This window comes from Zophobas morio, unplaced genomic scaffold (assembly GCF_036711695.1).
Source record: "Zophobas morio isolate AGI-343-1 ecotype UQ-CSIRO unplaced genomic scaffold, CSIRO_AGI_Zmor_V1 ptg000024l, whole genome shotgun sequence".
Taxonomy (NCBI): domain Eukaryota; kingdom Metazoa; phylum Arthropoda; class Insecta; order Coleoptera; family Tenebrionidae; genus Zophobas; species Zophobas morio.
In genome coordinates, this window is record NW_026972129.1 from 5,162,451 (window position 1) to 5,185,066 (window position 22,616).

The window sequence follows — 22,616 nt, forward strand, 5'->3', positions numbered from 1 at the left end:
TTTGGTTATGATTGCCTGACTCCTGAAAAGATATTAATTATTAATTTTTCTTTTTAACATTTTTTATATGACGTTAATGTTTGTTTAAATGTTTTAATCGAGAATTTCGTACAATAAAGGAAAATTTTGAAAACAATAATTACCACGTTTAGATTTTTTATCAAGAATACAAACAGCTATCAATCTAACCACGCGAAAGCAGAATTTCCGAGTCATTAGTCTGAAAAGTACAGACTCTATACAACATCCACAAAACGGAAGCCATATGGCGTTTGCAGAAGTATATTATGTAACTATACAATAAAATTAAAATTGAACCATCGATAAAGATAGCCACTTGTGGCTGGTACAAGTTGTGGTCATTAAATATTGTTTCTTGTACTATTTATCTCGTTTGGTTTTTCTGAGTATTATTTTCAACATGTCCACAATATGCCAAATGTTTAAATTAACACGCAACTATTCTAAACATTTGAACACCTGTGCGAATATTTATCACTTTCATTTGAATCACGTAACCAATTTTCATTGATTTGCAGATGGTCAACGTGTTTACTTAAAGCATGTTTCTCTGTCCAACTTGTTTACGTACTTGTATTTGAATTATGAAACTCGCCACTTTTTTTTTGTACCAAATTAGTTCTGAAATAATAATTATTGCATTGCATTCTCGATAACGAAAGATATGAAAAGAGTCTATTACTTAGGGTTTACATATTATACCTACTTTATTTAGCGTTTAATAAAAATTTGTTTATACAATTCTAAAAAATTAAATATATGCCCATATGTTACAAACGTTAATGTAATTTTTTCTACGCCTATTACCGAAACTATAGCGTGATTAACAAGTACTGTTTTAGTGACGCCAATGAATTTTGCTTGAAATTGGTAGACCCGTTACTCCACGATATCTACGGTTGTCAAAACTGACATGGTTGATAGTAATATTTAATTTACGTCAAAATTTGTTATTGATTATGTATTAGTAAAATGTTATAACAAAACTTTCTTGAGCGCGTTAAAGTGACGTAGCACCAAGCATTTGCATCAGGTTTAGCAATAGCAACGAAAAGAAATTTCTTCAGAATAGGTTAATTCTTTTCCCAACTCAAACAGTACTTGTTGGTTGTGATATAGTACTCTTAACTCACTTGACATATACCTAGTAAAACTTGTATGACTTAAGAGGCTTAAACCAAACCAGCCTTATAAGTCAAACTGGCTATTGTATAACTTCACTTAGTTGACATAATTATACCTAGCAAAACTTTACAACTCAGTTATGACAACAATGGACAGTAATAATCCATTGACTTATATTATAACTATAAGAGCGGTTTAGTTTAAGTCATAAAAGTTTTACTACGTATAAGTCAATTGAGTTAAGTAGGACTAGGAACTGTCAAAGCAAGTTTGCTGTGTTTACGATTTGAAGTTACGACATACTTATTGTACCAGAATTATCGAGTCGATGGACCGAAAAGAACACTATTCCAGTCCCAAACTAACTCCAACCCGATACAACGAGAAAGCACCGAGGAAGCGTTACCGGCAACCGGCAAACAGTCGTGGAGGACGTGTTACCCGCAAGAAAATTGACAGCCAAATGACAATAACAGGATCCCCATCCTGGAGGCAAAAAACATCTGCTGTCAAAAACACGGAGCGTAAGAAGGACAGAGATCTATTTCTATTTCATAAAGGTTACTATTTGCCACACTTTTTAAAATCGAGTCACATTAGGGTCCCTTGGTGCTCTAAAATCACACGATGCGATCGGCAATTAGCGTCACTGACCAGGGATAGGTATACGGATATACGCTAGTGTATCAACTAATCTATTCTACAACCGTGTCTTGTACTATTACTTCAGTTGATAAAACACAAAATAAATTATTACGAATAAGTGTTTAAAAGACTTCTAATAAATGTCTTGGTTCTGGGTACTGTTAGACACAAATGTGCCGACAGACCAAAGTTGCCGGGGGTAGGGTTAACAAACACCTTTTTACACAAACAACATTCATTGGGTGTTTCAGGTACAAACACTGACGCCGCAAGGACGCGTAAATAATACTTCACAATACTTCATATCAGCGTGGGACCGTCCGTGACGACCCTACAATACTCCAACTTCTCTTGTTCTCCTTTTGCTTCACCCTGTGGAAGGATCCAGTTGGCTGTTGGGTGCGGTACGAGGCCCAGTCTCCAACCCCTCAGACCTGCAGAAACGATTTTTCAGTAGGCGATGGGTAAATCTGGCTAGCAGTCCAGCTCGGTCCGGTTGCTGGCGGACAGATTGGCGCGGTGTTCCACAGGAGTCAATATCTTCGTTGGTTCTTCGGAATCCAAAAAGTCTTCGGGAGTAGCGAAAAAAGTGGCACAAAGCCCAAGTAGGAAAACAGAAGCAAGGGGAAAAAACCAAACCTTGAAACCTAGGTCGTTCTCAAAATCTCACTACAGCAAAGGAGAACCTGGATTAGGTGACAACTCACACCAGCACTTTACTTACGTCGTGGTCTTACTTTTTCGGCCCTTTGTTGTGGGGATGCGAAACCGTTGTTATATCGTTCGAATTGAATATATTACTCTTCATGTCAGTGGTGATAAGGGAAATGGACGATTTACAATCCAATCGCGTTCATCCCTCCTCACATTCAACTTTGTGTTCACCCTATCCTTTCTTTCACTCTTGCTCCTCTTGCTTGATACTGTCACTCTCGCTCAGGTATAGACAACATATTAAACTCAAACAGTAACGCGTGCCCCCTTCTTGGATAAAAAAAATAAACAAAGTAAAATTGCTGTTATAGGGACTTTTAAGACTTCTCGGCTATGCAACACTGTACTAGTTTCACAAATTCGAAGTGAAGTTTCGGGTGTACAACTCACCTAGTAAATTTATAGTACTCTCAAATAAGAAATACTAGAACTAATCCCTCCGTAACCTATTAGAAAAATTTTTAATGAGACATTCTTAGAGTTCCTCCGAGCACCAGAGCAAACTCTTCTCGATTCGTCAGAGGTTCGTTTCGTCGACGACCTCCTCGCATTTGGGTGGAAATGGCGCGTCGTGGTCAGTCGTAGAAGTGGACAATCACCACAATCACACGAAAAACCGAGGTACCCCATTCCCTGCGCGGATCAGTTTCACAATCAGATTCTCTCCCCAGACACAATTATTCCTATGTCACCATCCTCTATTACAACACAAAAACCTCGAACCTATCCAGCCCATACTTTTACAAATCAACAATTAAGCTGGGACACCTTCCTGAGTTCCAATCTGGATCACTCCGGCCCTTGCCAAGTGTCTTTCGGTCTCTTCGGGCCTCACCGTCGGTAAATTCAATAGAGGAAACACTGGTTTCTTAACATGTTCACACCGCAACTTCGCAATTATACTAACAAAACTCAAACTTCAAAATCATCGGTCTAGATTCATTCTCGGGTCACCCCCTCAAAAAAAAAACGGCGCTAACCAATTGCTTGTCTCGGCACTTACCCATAGGCAGGCTCCCAACGATGGGTAAATCTAGCATGAGCTATCGACAACATAACACGTCTCCATCCGGTAATTACACGTTTCAAATCAGGAATTAAGCGAGGCCTGTCGATGTTCTTTTTACTTTCATCCTATCTAGTGAACACGTTGGTGACGGCTAAATAAACTTATTCACAAAATTTGCGACCGTTGAAATCGATCATGAATCGGAGTCGTTTATCGCAACCATCCCCATGTACTATCTCGTCCTTCTAACCCCACCAATAATCCATTTTCGCGTATTGGCATCGCACCGCTGGTCCAGACCAGCGAGCAGGCAAGAGCTCCGTGTCCAGGCAGCCTCTAACACCGGGTTGTCATTTGATGGAGTTTTACCACAGCCAGTACCTAACCTTGGAGTAGCTTTCTGATCCACCCAAAAGAGCACGAACCCTCTTCCAGTTTACGTGTCCTCCGAATAGTCATTTGATGGATTTTTACTGCCGCCAGTACCCGGCCTTGATGTAGTCTTCCGCCCCGCCCAACAGAGCGCAAACCCTCATGCCCGTTACGTCTTTAATCACGAATTAATCGAGTTATGCCGTTGTTCCACTGCGTCTATACCACTCCCTATAGGTCTCAGACATCTTCCACCGTGAACCGTAATAGTTCACCAAACATTAATCCACTTTCGTGTATCAGCATTGCACCTCCCGTCCAGGCCAGCGAGTAGACAAGAGCTTCACGTCTGGCCAATCTCTAACACGTTCTTCTGCACCGCCCAAGAGAGCACGAACGTCGCCTCCGGGTTGTCATTTACTCGACTCACTACTCTCCCCCGACTCATTACTCGCCGACGGCCCCATTTCCCCCATACTGGCTTTCTCTAACCCCTCTCTTTCCGCTTTCTTTAATTTTTTACATGCCACCCGGGATCTTTTCCACCGGCACCCTTCAGCTCGTATACGTTTATGCCTCCCTACTCCCGTTTCCACACATAATCCCCTATATTGTAGCTGATATTTCTCCAACGTCCATCGTATTGTCTCTTGAGAGACGCGTAAAGGCTCCCACAGACCAACGCGGTACCGCGGGAGCGGGAGCGGTAGCGGGAGCGGTAGCGGGACAAACTTACATTGCGGGATATGACAACATTCAAACAAAAGCGATTTCCCGCGTTGGCTAAAGCGGGACGGCAGCGATAGATTTTGTTGACGCTGCATGCAGCATTTTTCCCGCTGCCGCTTTGTTCCCGCCACTTTAGTAAGTGATACAATGCCGTCGAGTACAGAGCAACTTATCGAAAGTGTTAAGAAATATCCAATTCTGTATGACTTGGGTAATTCTGAGTATAAAAATATTAGAAAGCGCGATAAAATTTGGGACGAAATAGGCGTCGAATTGGATGAAAGTGGTAAGTACAACTAAATAATTTCTTAAAATAACTAGGTTTGATTCTTTTATATGATATAATCTTACAGTTAGGCTATTGAGTTACATATTACCTACATTCAGTAGATAGTGTTTAGCAAAAGACATGTACATTAAGCATCAGTTAATTATTATTAAAAAATGTGACAAATTTTTCACGTACTTCAAATGATATGGTTGAGGCTCTTCTCGGATCATTTCCAAGATTTGTAAAAGCTTCTATGTTATCTTCTGGTGGCTCTAAAAACTCAAAATATTGATCATCGGAGTTTGTTAAAATTAGATAATTATGTAAAAGACATGCTGTTTTTACAATAGTTACTGTGGTGCCTACTGAGGTTTCTAAAGGCCTGTAAAAAATTCTCCATTTCTGAGCCAAAATACCGAAAGCATTCTCTACTACTCTCCTTGCTCGACAAAGCCGAGTATTATATTTTTCTTTACGAATATTTGATCGGGATTGTCTGTAGGGAAACGGCCTCATTAAATATGGTCTCAAAGCGAATGCTTCGTCACCTATAAAGACATGAGGACACGGTTCAGTTTGACCTGGCAAGTTTTTGTCTTGTGGAAAATTCATTTGTCCTAGTTCACATTTCATTCCCATGTTAGATGCTTCAAAAATGCCACTATCACTATTTTTTCCAAAACCTCCAATGTCAACACATAAAAATTTATAATCAGGCCCAACAATGGCCATCAGTACAATAGAAAATTTTTTTAGATAACAAAAATAATTTGATCCGCTCTTTTGTGGACACTTGATGGTTACATGTTTTCCATCTATACTGCCAATGCAGTTTGGAAATTGCCAACGTGTTTCAAATCCTTCTGCTGCTTTTTTCCACGTTTCTTCATTTGGTTCTGGCATAGCTATATTTTGCAATCTCTGACAAATTGCTTCACATACCTCCCTAACTATTTGACCAACAGTTGAGAATCCAACACGGTAACTGTGACCAATTGTGTAATATGTGTCAGCAGTGGCAAGGAATCTGAAATACATAAAAAATTGTTTTAGGGGAGGACGTAAAGAAGAAATGGAAAAATTTAAGAGATTCCTATGCAAAATATCTAAAATCGAAGAAGACAAGGACAGGTCAGAGCGCAAAGAAAAATTACAAAAACTGGCAGTGGGCTCCTTTCATGGAACATTTCAAACCATTTTTGGCTTTTGCGAACACTGACACAAACGTCTCAGAACCTGTTGACGTGGGTGAAAATACGGAACAACTTACTAACAACACAACTGTATCAGAATCGGATTACTCACAAACTGTTGAAACAGAAGATACCGATATCGAAGATACTACCAGTGACCGTACTCATATCAAGAATACTACTATTCCAAAACCATCTCAAGCATCTCAGGAAAGGGTAGTAGCGTCTACATCTTCAAGTAATCAATCAGCACGTCAGAAAAGACGAAGCAGTGTTAAAGCAGAGGAGAGATCCGGTTCTGCCGTCGATACAGTGATAGCCTATCTTGAAGAAAAACGTAAGAAAAAAATATCACCCACTGATATGATCTTTATGGGGTATTCAGAAACTATTCAAACATTTTCCCCACGCAGACAAGCGTACGTCAAGATGAAAATCGCAGAAATCATGACAGAACAAGAATGTCAGCATCTAGAAGAAGTAATGGGCAATAATCACCACAAAAGTAGACCTTCCTCTGCTGCCACTAGTTACACAAGTTCTTCACTGCTAACACCTTTGGATGCTGGTTCATCAGATAACGAATACAACAATAGACCTGGGACTAGTACCAGTAACTATAGTGATATGGGGGCACCTCCACTATAATACCCGCAATACAATAATTATTCTACTTCATCGGCTGCTTCGTTCGTGCAGTCTTTATTCCACAGTAAATAAATACTTAACTGTTATTTAAGAAGAGTTTTTGTATTTTTACGTTTTGTTAAAACATGCATAATAAAGTATTTACTACTTTTCCTACCTTAATGTGATTGCAAAACGTTCTTCTGGACTAATCGCCTCTCGATAATTTGTATCACTTTTACGAATATCGGCTCGAATAAAATTTAGTATAGCATCAAAACAATCACTTGTCATCCTGAAGTATATGTAAAATCGTTTTGGGTCTGCTCTAAGTTGCGGCATTAAAGTGTGAAATTCCCCGAAAATTTCCCGGTCCAAATTAATGTCATGGATCCATTTTCGCTTCTTCCTGTGGCACCTTTTATTTTTATTAATAACAAACAGAAGCTAACACAAACCTCTTATTATGTTCTTCATCTTCTGCGACGGCAAGTAATAAAAGATCTTCTTCATCTGATGAGAAATTCATTATTTGTGTATGTTTTCGTCGGAAATCAAAAAATACTGCCGCTACCGCAACTGAACTAATATGTTCTGGTGTGAATAGGTACAATTTTCCCGCTTCCCGCGCTACCGCTCCCGCTCCCGCTCCCGCTCCCGCTACCGCTCCCGCTCCCGCGGTACCGCGTTGGTCTGTGGGAGCCTTAAACCAGCAATTCGCGTACTTTCGCATGAATCTAGAGGAGTAGCGACCAGCTCTGGCTCTCGCTCTGTGTCTTCTTTGTTCGCTTCCTCCCGATCGCTCTTTTACTTCTTCCGTACCTCCTCTCCCTGTCTCATTCGCTCATACTTACGGCCATCGTCAACTATCTCGCGTCCAAAGTTCACGTAATACCGAGTACTTTCATGCTTTGCGAGCACGATTTCGCACGCTACCTTTGCCAGGTTAAAAGTCTAATTTTTAAAATCCATACCCATGGAAAAAAGGTTTTAACTTTTGCAATTACAACTAATGTGGCATGCACTTCTTTGTATTTGCTGTGAGGAATCCAAAAAAGTAAAGAGAGAGAAACAGAGTTTTACCTTGGTTTCCTTGGAAACGATCGAGTTTTTGGTTTATGACATTATGGCATATACATATATTGATATATGTACGTACATATCAGGTGATTTTTACTTCCAGAACAGGTGTTTTTTACTTCCAGAACGTAAGCTAAGGAGTTCATCGGAGGAATGACTACTTTCATATTTTCTCGACGTTTCGTTACTCCTAAAGAACGAAAAAAAAGGCTTAAACTATGTTTATTTGAAGGCAAAATTTCAGAAAAATCACTTTTCAAATAGTGAATATAACTGATCGTTCCAAGACTATTTTCTCACCCTGCATATGCACTATCATTATTAGTTCTGTAACTTCTGGAGTAAAACAGTTGCTAAGTGAATTTACATTTTCCTTTACGATATAAGAGCCAGTGGTAGTTGAGACGTTCATTGCCTCTTTCGGAAACTCCAGAGCACGGTTGTAGAATAGATAGGTTGATACACTAGCATACATTTGCATATCCCTGGTCAGCGACGCCAATTGCCGATCGCGTCGCCTGGTTTTTGACGTTTTAGGGACACAGAACTCTATAGGCATCTGTCTATAACCGATGTAATTAATAAAAGAAATCCTACTTATCGACTCCGATCAAATGTCATTTAAAAATTTTGCATTGTTCATAAAGCAATGTAAACGAAAATCCCCAAAATAACTAGAATGATTTCCGCTCGACAAGGTAGAGGCGCTAGCTGTATGTGTCCTTTCCATGGATATAGGGATCGAAAAGAAGCGTCGCCATCCCAAGCCATTAGTGTACAAACCTATCTATTCTACAACCGTGCTCCAGAGTAACTGAAACAACAAATAACAAATGAAATACTACCTATTTCAACGCAGCTTTTATCGGTTGCTTTGTTTGATAAATGAGTCGCAAATACAAGCTTATTACGTTGAAAAATAACATGCTTCTGCAGGAAATGCTGTTCACAGAATGTTTCAAGGAACTTCATAAAACACTGATCGCGTTGTAGTGTTTTTCGGTATATTCATTTTTTTCAACAGAAAAGTCTCCTTTTTGACAACAAGCTCTCTACGTCTTTCACATCTTTTGTTTTCAGAGTCAAATGTCAAATTTAAAAAAATCATACGGTATAGTATCCGATTATCTTACGATTTATTATTTCTCTGTGCAAATTGCAAAGAAAACAAAAATGGTTTAAATTCATTAGTTTTAATCTTTTGAAAGCAATGAATAAAGGCCGTTTTTTATCGTTCACTATTTTTTTGTGCAATAAGACAGTAAGTAAATAATTTTAGATTTTCAGTATGTTATTTATACACGCCAGAGATAATGCGGTAATAACAGTTGCCGCTTTCTACCTGTTTTCAAGTTATCTTCCAATACTACTTCTCTCGTTACCCGCTCGATCCTTTTTAAATAACCCCGCAATAAATATCGTTCGAGAAAGCTTTATATTTTTACGAACCCTGTTCTTGAAGCTTTAAAAGTCACCATGGCCACTTGTCTCATTAAACTATCATCTGTCAGTGACACGTGGTCACCTGCTGTGTACCTATCGGCTCATTCTTTTTCTAAAGTTAATTGAGTACTGATTTATTTATTTACCATACATCGGCTGATATCACTAGTCGAACACGAGAATGGAATTTTCAAAAGTTATTGCGATGAAATCTAATAAAATGGCAACGGATGGTCGGACAGATGGCTCAAGTGCCGCTAATAGTTAAAAACAAAGGCGGACACTGGGACCAGTATGAGTTGACAGTTGGTCGTTAAAACGCAGAACTTCGACATATGTGTACTAATATTACACACAATCTAATAACGGCACGTCTGTCGATGCCTTCTGTAGTGTTTTGCATTTCATTCTGTCCACAGTATACCGAATTTCTTAACATTATAAGTACTTCTGCTTCAAATGCAAGTGTTTTTGGTTTATAATAATTACACCAAGTAAAATGCTGGTACTAGATTGTTCAATTTGTGTAATTTATTCATTTATTATTAGATATCTCAACCGGCTTTTGTACACTTCCGTTTACATATGCAAAAAAGTGGCTTTAGTTGAACAGATGACATGAACTCTGTGCTGAATTTCTAGCAAATTTTGTAAGAATTCTGTGACTATAGCTGGGCGTTCTTTGAAAGGTGGGAGATCTTGTTTGACGGAAAAAAGGCACAAAATTGGCAGATGTTTAAAAAATAATCTTGTAGTAACAGTTCGCCTTGTTTTCTTTTATGAGTGCAATAATGACTCATTAAATAGAAAACGTTTTAAACACTGAATAAAAGTACATATCTGCTGTCACCTGAGACAATTTTATAACTCTGTCCAGATTAGTGTGGCATAATAATTCCAGGCATTATCTTATAAGCTCTGAGAAGGAAGTACAACTTGAACATTATATGTTAAAGTGATGCCACTTTTGGCAAAAAAATTAATAATAATTGTAACTGTAAGAAGCCCAGTTATTCTTCACTAAATTTATAAATCATTAGTTACGTATGTATCAGTCATTTATCACCAAAACTTCCCCTCAATCGTACCTTGATCCTTTAAATTTAAAAGCAGTTTTTTTCTAATTTTAACTGAATTACTTGATTACAACAATAATTTTATGAGCTATATTATTATTCAAAATTATTACCTACTTATCCGGTTTTGGCGTACAATTATGACTTTATTTTACTATTACTAGATATATCGACTGCTTTATGGAAAATGTTTGGCCACTTATCTAAATAATACATATCTAAGATAAGCATTAGTCTAATTTTCCACATAATCCTATATAACAGACTGTCTAGTTTTCTTTCGCATTTTCATAGCTATTAGGATATTAAAATATATGTCTCCTGTTTTCATCTGTCTATCATCTGTCGCCTATTACCCATTTTATTGGATAATTCTTCCCCGAAAAGACTGAGCAGATTGTTGTGAAATTTTAGAATTGTCCACTCCAAAAATTTGCTGACGTCATCTTAACATTTTGCGAATTAAATCTTACATAAAATGTGCTAAATAGTATATATCTATATTTGTTATTTATTAATCTACCACTGTTTTTGACTATACGCACATAGCTTTTTGTAAAAAAATCAAAATTACCCAACTCAATTTTACAGTTTAATTTTGAAACTGCAAAACCGATTTTGTATTTGTGGTTGTAAATTTTACTGACAACCTTTTCTATGCAGTATTATATATAATTTTCAAAAGTTTTGTACCAGAAAACAATTATAAAGACACTATTCGCTTTAGTTTAATCTAGAGGAATTATTTTCCTCATAATAAAATTTGTCTTTTATTATTTTTTTTTATTTTCATTTTGTCATTCAACCATTTTAACGAAAATTTTATTCATGTATTAACTTATTAAATAGCAATGTTAAATATAATATTTTAAAGTGATTACTAGCCCTAAAGAAGAAAAAGTACAGTCTCGAAACGTTGACTTAATAATCAGTATATTCTTCGGTCCGCTTTCCTCATTACTTCTGATCTAACTTAATTTTTTATGTTTATAAAATTTATTATTTCTATCAATCTAAAATGAAAGACATGTCTAAGTGCTTGTATATCATTATAATCTCGGAAATATAACGGTCTATCAAAATTCGATAAAAAAAATGCGTTGCACTTTAAACAAAATATGTTTGCGTCGCGACATCGGTGCTATACTATATGCGACATATTTATTGTACAGATTTAAACTTTCCCCTTCAAGCTAAAAACTATAGCGGTTGCAGAATTTTATCTCTATCCGTTCTTAAGATATAAGGCCGCGGAGTTTTAACTGGGACACTCTGTATATTATTGTAGAACTTGATCATGTAGAAGCAATACGTGACCCTCATAAATTAATTTTTGAAGAATTATGGAATAAAAGCATAGTATGCAGACTGTCTAAAAGTTGAGGCATACTGATGTATGCCACAATATGATTATTGTTGGTGTCAGAGACAATTTGACTTTACTATCTGAAATGAAAGAAATAAATGAAAATATTGTCAGCGTGAAAAAAACTATTCAGCCTGAAGTTGATATGATATACAAATTTATATTTGGACGTTCTTTTGTGAATAATGAAAATGTTGTTAACAAAACTGATTTATAAAGTATAGAAGAATTTAAACAACTGATTGAAAGTAATATATTTTCAGTATATTATTTTCAATATTGTCATGGTGAACACCAAATTTCAGAAATACGTTGGTCAATTAAAAGTAAGAAACACAAGATCAGATTCAGACTTTAAACATTTGAAGATATGCCGAATGTTTTTACTACTTGACAAATCACATAGAACACCCGAGATCCAAGACTTAATTTATTTATGAGTTATGACAGGTGTTCAATAGCGTTACTTTTTTGACAAAAGGAAACGGAGTAACGCATGTGTTCTGTTAATCCATATTGTTGATATTTCCACCTTGTTAGGTGTCATCGATTCAATTTTAGGTTTATTGTACACAATACACATACTTTACAATGTTTACAAAAATGGATGCCAACTTGATGACTTTTTCAATTAAATACCCGATACCATTTAAATACCGCTTGATCAGAAATGACTGAGTCTATTGGCAATCATGGATTTTTAGTTAAAATTGATATCATAATGTTTTTTATAATTTCCGGTTGTGAGCTGTCAATATTACAAATTGTTGACATTTTTAATTTGCAAAATGTACCCAAAACATAACCTAAACTTATCGCATGTTACGACTGACATATCTATCACACAATTATGCCACCATAAACGCAAGAAAAGTTAATATTTTGTTTGAAAAGTACTGTCAACAAACTCAGTCATTTCTGATCACGCGGTATAAATTGTAAGCAATACCGTTTTCGCTACCGGCCCGATTTGTTTATCGCACTCTCGCATACGAGTCAACATTTCATAGCCGGTTGACTGCACTCTCTTTAAATATCCGATTAGTATTGTAAATCGTGGTTGTTAAGAAGGCTCTGAAGAACTAAAAAAAGTGGTTAAAAAATCCCTGAAGTAAATGGAATATACTTTTAAACTTTAAATTTGAAGAATTAACTTCGTAATTCTGATTTTTTAAGCCATTTTTTCATCACTTTGTATACTTTATTGTTGTGCAGGTCAATGCGAAAGACATGTTTCTAAAATAATTAAATAAAAAAAAAAGTAATAAAAATTACCCTGATAGAATCGGCAATGTTTGTGAAAAAATGTATGAAATAGGTAGATTTGGAAATATAAATATTATAAAGATTATAATGAATTGTGTAAGTTTCTTATATCGACTTCTTGTGATTTGAGGCTGGTAGTGAATTGCAGTACCTACTACGCAAAATCCCCGAAATAAGTTCTAGTGCTACCAACTAAACGTGAATTGGTATATATCTATTCATTCCAGTTGACCACTGGAACACGTATAAACAAAGTCAAATTACCTACCCTTCAAATATAGTAATAACCATTAAAAGTAAGAGCTAAAGAACAGCAGAGTAACAGATCACATCAAGTGTCCTAAAACGCCATTCCGACATTTCTTGAATAAATAATCATAAATTACAACATGCCACTGAAAAATAACCCACAGCTTAATTCAAAGTCCCATGTTTTTCGTAATTTTTTTGCTATAAACATTTTCAAGAATGCATTTAACAGTATTTGTTAAACTAATTTCAAGAACATTCCGAAAGCACGAAATGTAATAGCAACGTATTGAGCATACGGCCCTTCGTGATTCATCTGCAACGAAATGAAATTCCTGACATAGCCAAATCAAATAAAAAGCATGCACCCGTAAGGAACACTGGCGTTCATCGTTCCTTGTAACTACAAATATTCATTAGAGTTTGCAGCTCCCCTATATGCGAGGGTGCATCCCGATCTATCACTCTATCCGGAGACTTACGGTCGACCCCGTTTAATAAAACCTCCTAATGAAACGGCGCTTTCTTGTTAATTAGATTGTCGTGCCATTCGTCACAGCTTGTCACCAGGGAGCAAATGCAGATCTTCTAAATTGTTTGCTTTACGAAATGTCAATTAGTAAACGATAGGTGTACGCGTGGAAAAATAATGTTTTATTAAAAATAAAGTTACAGTTGTACGCTGCCGGAAACTGCTTTTGCGAATGCAAAAAAATAAAAATGTACGTTAAAAAAATAGGTCTGTGCCGCGACGTTGACGCTATATTTGCGTCATATTTGCAATATACTAAATTAAGCTTCCCCCTTCAAGCTAACAACAATGGAGTTTGCAGAATTTGAACATCTCTGTCCGTTCTCAAGATATTAGGTCGCGGAGTTTTAGGTGATACACCCCGTATATTGTCTATTTTAGGTATGGACTGGAAATTACATAAAAAACAAAAATTGAGTGCTTTGGAACAACAAATCTACTTAGTTTTTTGTCAAAACTTCTAAAAAAAATTTAAAATTATAATTTGAAGTTAATAACCATTTTTGCAGTCATGGAATTTTTTTTGCCTTGTTTGGAAATGTAATTTCAATATGTTTTCGGTACCATGTATAAACAAAAAAGGCAAATAAGAAAGTAAAGCGGTTTTTATCACCCTATCGTAATAATAAATAGTCTACAAAAGGACATGTAATTAAAAAGAAAAGGATGCTAATTCTGTACTATAAAAAATTAAGTGCTCCATTTTCACTTCTATACTAGAACTTATAAAACATCTGGTCCGTCGGCTAATCATAGGCCGGATGACATTCTATTGAGCAGATTGGTTTCTTCCTGCAACTCTTCCCGTGTTTTATAATGTTCTTAATTATAATTAAACGCTTATTGGCATGTGTGTTACACTCGAACGACGCCGTCACCACGCAACGTCCGTTTCTTAGATTCATGCACTTTATTGTTTATATTAATTTTAACATTTTACGTTTTTATAATTTATTGAACGTATGTTATGAATGCATACTAAAAACTTAAAATGTTGTTACGTATACCATACCGAGTCAGAAACTCATAAATTGTCTGAATACTAATGTTTGAATCTTTTTTTCCATTATTGGAAAATGATATTAATATTATGAACTAAAAATTTTCCATAACGAACAAAGCCCTTATAACCTTTATTTGTGAAATTTATTGTGTTATTAATCCTTCAGTTTATTAATCTCGGATAAATAAAATTAATTTTTTGAAATAATTAATTGTTTTATTAAATAGCAGAAATAAAATAAGTCATATACGCATATGTAAGTTATTTTTGATAAGTAAAAAAAATGGTCGAAGGTTATTTAGACAGAACTTCCCTAGCCCGTTAAGTACAATTCAACAAATCCCGCTTCTTTGAAAAATAAAAAAAAAAATTACGAACTGTTATTTGTGATAACGCCTATGCATAAAAACAAATATAGATAAGTAATACCAGTAACAGTATAAGAAGCTAAATGATATCATGATATTCTATAAATATGTTGTGACAACCTATAATTTTTTTTGTGTCTGTTTATGACATCCAACTTTTATTTAATGACTCTATATATATTTTTTATCTCTGCAGGCTTGTTTTTTAGAATTCATTAACATATTGTACTTTAATCAACCATACTCCGCCACTGTCTATCATTTGAACGCATTGTTACGAAAACATACTTGTTTATCATATTTGGTGTGGAGTGCACTTGCCCTTTGGAAGTGTTAAAAAAAACTCTGCGTCTACCCAAATGTACTTTGCTAAAATGTTGATGCCGTCATCATAAAATTTTGATATGGAAAAACTCACTTAAAACATACTTGTTTATCTCTACTTTAACACTCCATGCAAAGGTATCTTTATTTTAACTAGTGGGGTTATTGTAAAATAATAAAATTCACAAAATTAAATGTTATGATTTTTCAAAGACGGTGCATTTGTTCGACCGTACTTCAGGAGCGAGGAAATTGCTGTTTAAACAACTTTAAACCGTTTTTTTATAACCTTTGTAAGTTAAAGTAAAAAGGTATGTTACGCGTATATTTCAAGTGAATTTTTCTATAATACAAGTATGTAATAACCTCATACTGATAATAACAGCACTGTATTCTAAAATAAAGAAAATAAATTTCTTCATTCATTAATTTCTCGAGTCGACCTGATTAAGCAATTCTAAATTAGAAGTACGGCCTTCAGAATTATATAAAAAACTTTCTGGAATAAAATTAAAATTACGGCTTTTCGTTACTTATACAGTGAGGCATTCAGAATTTATATTATGACATTCCTTCACACTTCGCTAAAGACTGCATTAAAAGGACAACAGGATTCAGAATTTACAAAGTATAGTCTACGTCCTTTATAATAAAATATAGCGTTCAAAATTTATAAAGTATGTCCAGCGTTGGTCGGCATTCGTCCACATTTCTAATATACTGATTTCCATAAAAATCGGAACACCTCGAAGGAGTTGAGTCATTTTGTTCATATTATCGGATATGATTAAAATTTCAAGAAAAACCATTAACGTTATCTTACCGTTTTTGCCTTTTGAAAACAACGTTTCGACTAGCAGAATTTTGTTTAGTAGATACTCATATTCGAAGTACGAAGTACCTACTTCATTATTACTCTTATATACCTGAGCATCTACTCTATGTACTGAGTACCTACTTGGAAACATTGTACCTCCCCGGACATAAATTGAACATCTACGCGTTTTGTGAGCATTTAATCTAAAAATGAGCATCGGCGTGGCAAATGACTGAGCTGTCTGTAAAGCAGCTTAGAAAACGAGTAGGATCGTTGTAAGTTGTAAGAGTGAATTTTGACTAAACATGGCGACTTTCATGACCGTGGAACGTCGCCAAAAGGTGCATTCAGTTTGAAAAACACATTAGGAGCGGGAATATCGAAAACTTTTCAGGTAATTAACTTTTATTTATGCATAAATTGTGCAATGCGTTTTTTCTAACACTGGCCTTAGAGATTCCCATCTCGAGGTGTCTACCCCATACCAACTTATATTTTGGTGACTCGATTTTTGCCTTGATGGTTGAACCTGTCACTGTTTTCCTTTTTTGTTTTATCGAGATGCTACTTGAGCATCAACTGTTACCTACTGCAGTATTAGCATCATCTAGAAAAACTAGAAATATTATGATTTGATATTCGAGCATCTACTGAGTTTTATTTATATCAACCATTGTCAAAAAATTGATCGAACGTTGTTTCGACAGAACTTCCTTTGCACCAAAAGTATAATGAAAAATATTCAGCATTTTCGAGTTGAGTCTTTTCTTCACACAATTTTGTGATGACCTAATCAACATTTACGAACAAGACGTATACCACCTTGGATTGGTGCACTGTAATACTAAAAATAACTGTATTGTATTCCCAAAATTATCTGTGAAAATCGGAAACGTCAAATTGCAAAGTGTTTACGACGTCGTTGTTTATAAATAAAGCTGGGCGGTCGAAATTTATTCATCCTATCTACCCGCCTGAAGTGCGGCCGGTGCATCCTTCCCTTACTCGCTTCTGGCTTTCGAATTGTGCATCATTTTTAATAATTTACAGAAATAGTTTTATTTTCAGCAAGACCGACATTTGAAAATTATTAAAAATATTATTATTATTATTATGTCGTGGATATGGATTTTAAAATCATCAACTGACGTTCAGTTAACGTTAGTTTTCTCATAATTTTCTTAGCGATGCGTTAACATCGGTTGCGAGCCACTGGTCTGCCGTGGTCCATACGCAGCGCATAAATTTCAACCGCCTAGCCCTATTTTTTTAGTATTACACGACATCTATCCAAACTGATATACTGTAACCTCATTTGACATACACCTGTTAAAACTTTTATGACTTAAGCGGCTTAAGCCAAAGCACTCTTATAAGTCAAACTGGCTATTGTAAGCTTTGCGGACCCGAACCGCAAGATTATTACTGTCCATTGTTGGCATAATGTAGCTGTCAACTAAGTTAAGTAATACAATAGCCAGTTTGACTTATAAGGGTGGTTTGGCTTAAGCCGCTTAAGTCATAAAAGTTTTAACAGGTGTATGTCAAATGAGGTTACTTTACGTGTCCTTGCAAAATTTTTTAAAATGGTCCGCTACAAAAATGTAATGAGAAAAAAAAAACATAACAGACATGCCGTAACGTTTCCGACAGCGAGGGAAGTATTGTCTAAACTCTTTAGACCAATTTTTGTACATCACTTATGTAATCAATTTGTGTATTAACATTAATAAATGGTTATTTGTTTCTTCTTGTTCTAAACAGTCATAAGAAAAATAATTAGAAAGATAATAACACAAAGAAGCTTTACGTTTTCAAAACAGGAACAATACTTAGACATTCATTCAAATGCTTTTGAGTCATATTTTGTACGCATTTAGTAGATATAATATGTACGGTTTGTCAATTTCGTAATGGATTTATGAATTATTGATGTGGTAATCGTGCACACATGTCCATCACTAACTTCGTTACCGTTGAGCTACGTCCTCTGAGAAATCAAGCTGGTCTTGAAGTTTCACCCTTCTCGGCTGAGCACAGGCAAAACTGAAATGAGAGATTGTCAGACTAACATTTACGTCAATCTAAACAGCAACTGCTCAATATTTGAACAAGCCAAATAGATTTTATCCTCCCCTATATCCAAAAGGTCGAGGCTTTAAACTGAATAAATGTTGGATTTATGTGACGTAGACATGCTGTTAATGAACTATGAAGATTAAAATTGTGCTCGTGTGTTTGCTTTAGGGGAGCAGTCGAGGTATGAAGAACCACCATACATATGAAAGTTCAATTTATGTGATATTCGATCATCGGTACACGATGTTTGCCGTATTTTAAATATTATCCAGTGTTAAACACTATAAAATCTATCCGTGAAGAGGTGTAGAAAAAATGTAAAAATGACCGGACTGGAAATATTAAAAACTTTAATGAATTAATTTTTGCCACTGGTTAATAAATTAAAATACTAATTCAAACGACATCGTCGAATCGTCTCCGACTTCAGCGTCGCTGTCATTTTGCATTTAGATATGGAAGAATGAGTCATGTGAATGTCGTTCTAAATGTAATCACACTAATGGAAGCCAGGTTTTACAAGACCATCATTTAATTTTCTTTAAGGGCTTCACTACGAAAATTCAATTTGGCTAATGCACTGAGATTACGTACATTTAATTTTCACGCCGCTGTAAGGGTAGCAGTAAAAACATTGGTGTAGTTATGGATGGAAAATTAAAAGTATGAGTATTTTTTCACGAATGGGGGGGTGGGGGTGGGGGGAGGATGTAGGGGCTATTACGTACAACCACAAACGCAGACCTTTCAGTTTTCTGTATGCAACTCACACAGTGTCGGATCCTGTAAGAGTCCTGTGCATTTAATAAAACTCAGGCACATGTCATGTGATTCGAAAATTCGGAACTCCCTGTGTTTTTTTCTGATCACAGCAAATGTCAGATCCGTACGAATCTGAAGTTCAAGGATATCGTTAAAAGCTGTTTGACAAACCTTTTCTTTAGCAGTTCTCCATCAGAAGTAGTCCACTGGTGTGACATCCGGACTTGGAGGAAGCCAAAGATGAGTTGAACCTCATCCTATCCAATCACTATCATTAAATTATTTGCTCAGGCATCTTCTATCGATATGATACTTAATGAGCAACCTCGTCGTAACGTTGTAATAAAAAATCTCTCCACAGACCAAATAGCAAATCTTCTAATTACTGAAAGAATGCATCGGGATTTTTGGCTACTGAAATCGTTTCACGCTGACATTTCTACCGGAATCACAAACTAGAATCCAAATTAATTTTAAAATATTTATTGAAATCCAGAAACAAAACTGTAATCGGTATTATGGGTTATCACTCTAAAAGGCTCAGGTGGGTAATCTTAGCTGAATAACCCTGTATACTGACTCTCCAAAATGTCGCTAACACCCTGATGTACGAAAAAACTAGTAAAAAAATTCTTTTCGGTATGGATTATAAGAAAATCATATTTTCATAAAATTAAATTCGGCAACACTGACGTACTTGTAACCATAATGGTTATATCTCGTTATTCAGTAAAATACTTTTATACAGGGTTATTTACGAGAAGCTCCACGCCTAAAAAATTCAAAACACAATCACCAGTACAATTTCATATCAGTCTTAAAAAAGCATCATTTTTATTTTAAGTTAAACATAGTAAGTTGTTTTGGTTTTGATAATTTGGAAATAGACGTCAATGATTAGCTTAAAATTAAAAACAAATAAATTAAATAAGAGCTTCTCAGGGAATCCCCCTGTACGGATAATGTAAAATGTAAAATTACATCAGCCTTTTCGTCGTTGGAACACTCAGAACATATCGAAGTATACTTCAGAACTCATAAAATTCGACCAAAATATGTTTTCTAGCTAAAATTTGATGGTTTCCGTGGTAGCTTCGGGCCCGTTGGGTGTCTGATAGGCTTGAAACCACAAGAAAACGCTTGAAAAGTAACGTTTCTGAAGTTTTTTAACTAATTTCTTGAATCTACAAACGCCAGAATGTGAAAAATTAACCCAAGCGTCTTCTTTTGGCAAATTAAGTCGATTCTGCATACCGCATCTACGTCGTGTCGATCAGAATCGTCAAAAACATGTCGAAATATCTGTACTTCAGAACTCATAAAATTCTGACGAAATATCAGTTTTAATATATAGATAACTTTGTGTAACTTTAAAAAAAAATGATATGAAATATCTAAAATGGTTTTGAAATTGTATTTTTGGTTGCTTCTTGAATTTTTTAGGCTTGAAGCTTCTCGTGAATAATCCTGTATATAAACATTGTTATTATGTATTATCTAAATGTAGTTTATAGTTTGTAGTTTATTAAAAGGTTATCCGTAAAATAAAATACATACAATTTTATAATTTATATGAGAAAGTGGATTTGTTTGACTGCACTTCAGGGACGAGGGAAGTTCTGTACAAAAAAACTTACAGCATTTTTTTGTTATCTAGTTTTACTTACACTAAGATTTTACAGAATGATATCGTTCATGTTTCAAAAATGCTGAGGTGTTCCGTCTTAAATGATATTAAGTTATGAAGTGTCTGGTAAAAACGCTAGATTAACTGCAAACTTATACGCACAGCAGTAGCCAGAAAGAAGACATCTTACTCAAATTTTTTAAACGAGTTTAAGTGTTTGAGAGCAAATTGGCCTGTAAGGAAACTTAGAAGTACACAAACTGTGTAGTCTCGATCTAACAAAATCGATTAATTTCTATGGGAATTCGTAAAAGAAAGTGTATCCGCAACGCCGTTCGAAAATATGGTTGAGTTGCAAAAACGAATTGGTTAAATGCAACGTCAGTCCAAAGGCCAAAGGTCCCGTAATGTTAAAACGCGTGACACGTTTTTTTATGAATAGAATCGAAGCTTGTGAACGCAAAGAGGTTGTCACATTAATAATGTTCCTCAGAACATCGTGTGTTTTATTGGACAATAATAACCATTGATTTCAAAAAAGAAAAGCAAACTTGGATTCATGGCATTTTGGAAATTAAATTTTCAATCAAGAAAGAAAGCGGATAATATTATATGTTGGGGTGCCTATTAGAAAGATGTAAGTGGGTCATTTAAGCTGGATCACCCCCTGTATGTAGGTATATAGCTATTAAGATTCACACTGGTGGGAGTTATTTATTCTTTCTGTTTACTTTGTTATCATGTTATCAATTATTATCCTTCACCTGCTCAAGAAACCCTATTCATCAGAATATTTTAACCGGTAACAGATCTCATCAAATGAAAACATATTTCTATGTGGCATTTTACTGAAATTTGTAGGGTATTGAATGAGTTTATTCTAAAAAGTACCTACAAATTAAACTTTTGTTCGTAACATGTATATTTTCTCGTCGTCGTAACAAAAAAAAAAAAAAAAATCCGGGACGGTAGACAGACGGGCACAGGCGGAAACGGGCGACCTATCTCTTCGTACTATAGGGGTCGTGAAAGGTCGAGAAAACGTAAAAGTGGAGAGTCGGTCAACGGACTCTATTAAAATACTTCCTTCGCTTACGCGGGGGAAGTAAAATTCAACAATCGACATTATTCCGGTTTGTCACAAAACTGAAAGTTCAGTAATTCTTGACTTACACCTAATTTCGGTTTAAAATGTTCACCGCTGCAGAAATGACCGACAAGGTACTGCTATTACGGCAAAGCTGCCGGGAATGCAACCGCTGTAAGGCGTTTATACGAAGAACGTTTTCCCGATCGTATTCTACCGGGTGCACAGAAGTTTTTTTGCAAATATCAAATATCACGCAGCGTCTTCGGGAACATGGTTGTTTTGCGCCCTGCACTCAAGATCGGGGACGGCGAAGAACGGATCGTATTTTAGATCTGGGGCCAGAAATTTTGGAGGCAATTGAGAACGATCCTCAAATCAGTACAAGAAGATTGACCATAACATTTGGGCGTCACAGTCTACAGTGTGGCGTATACCTACTGCACAGACAGGAATTGTATCCATACCATTTAAAACGGGTACAAACTCTACACCCAATAGATCCACCAAATAGAATAGCATTTTGCAAATGGTTGTTAGATGAAATAACTCAAGCACCTGATTTTCCAGCTCATGTCTTATGCACTGACGATGCAGGATTCACACGTGGGGAAGTTTTTAACTCTGCTGTTCATGACCACAGACCACAGGAACAATTTTCACTTAAGCAGGACTTGTGGACGGGGAATTGGTAAGACCGCATGTTATGCCTAAACGTCTTAACAGCCAAGACTATTTAAATTTCTTGAGGAACGTTTTAAATGTTTTGCTACCGTTGGCGGTGCGTCTCAATATTTGGTTTTTACAAGATGGAGCACCTCCACATTACGC

At 35.8% G+C, this 22,616-nt stretch overlaps 1 protein-coding gene and 2 long non-coding RNA genes across 3 annotated transcripts in view; all 3 read right to left on the bottom strand.

Moving 5' to 3' along the window:
• Positions 1-2,008: 2,008 nt before the first annotated feature.
• On the bottom strand, positions 2,009-2,802 carry LOC135135348 (uncharacterized). Its single transcript, XR_010281507.1, has 2 exons — positions 2,516-2,802; positions 2,009-2,460 (listed from the first exon to the last, which is right to left on the bottom strand). It is a non-coding gene; the product is annotated as an uncharacterized LOC135135348 (long non-coding RNA).
• A 1,759-nt stretch (positions 2,803-4,561) lies between these two features.
• On the bottom strand, positions 4,562-7,352 carry LOC135135347 (uncharacterized). The gene is made up of 4 exons (XM_064064374.1): positions 7,165-7,352; positions 6,885-7,115; positions 5,435-5,913; positions 4,562-5,382 (listed from the first exon to the last, which is right to left on the bottom strand). Exons 1-4 carry the CDS (start codon positions 7,233-7,235, stop codon positions 5,318-5,320), a joined length of 846 nt encoding a protein of 281 aa, XP_063920444.1. The 5' UTR covers positions 7,236-7,352; the 3' UTR covers positions 4,562-5,317.
• A 10,755-nt stretch (positions 7,353-18,107) lies between these two features.
• The window catches only part of LOC135135450 (uncharacterized), a 28,571-nt gene continuing 24,062 nt past the window's right edge, over positions 18,108-22,616 (bottom strand). Inside the window, exons 3-4 of the long non-coding RNA XR_010281555.1 lie at positions 19,243-19,456; positions 18,108-18,276 (exon numbers count right to left, since the gene is read on the bottom strand). This is a non-coding gene — a long non-coding RNA (uncharacterized LOC135135450). The remainder of the gene's footprint in view (positions 18,277-19,242; positions 19,457-22,616) is intronic.

What these genes read in the sequence shown, in the direction of transcription:
- LOC135135347 (XM_064064374.1), bottom strand. Translation starts at nt 7,235, where the DNA reads ATGAATTTCTCATCAGATGAAGAAGATCTTTTATTACTTGCCGTCGCA. An exon ending in GATGAAGAACATAATAAGAG is followed by an intron (nt 7,116 to 7,164) that starts GTTTGTGTTAGC and finishes AAGGTGCCACAG; the next exon opens with GAAGAAGCGAAAATGGATCC. An exon ending in GTGTCCTCATGTCTTTATAG is followed by an intron (nt 5,383 to 5,434) that starts GTGACGAAGCAT and finishes GTTTCCCTACAG; the next exon opens with ACAATCCCGATCAAATATTC.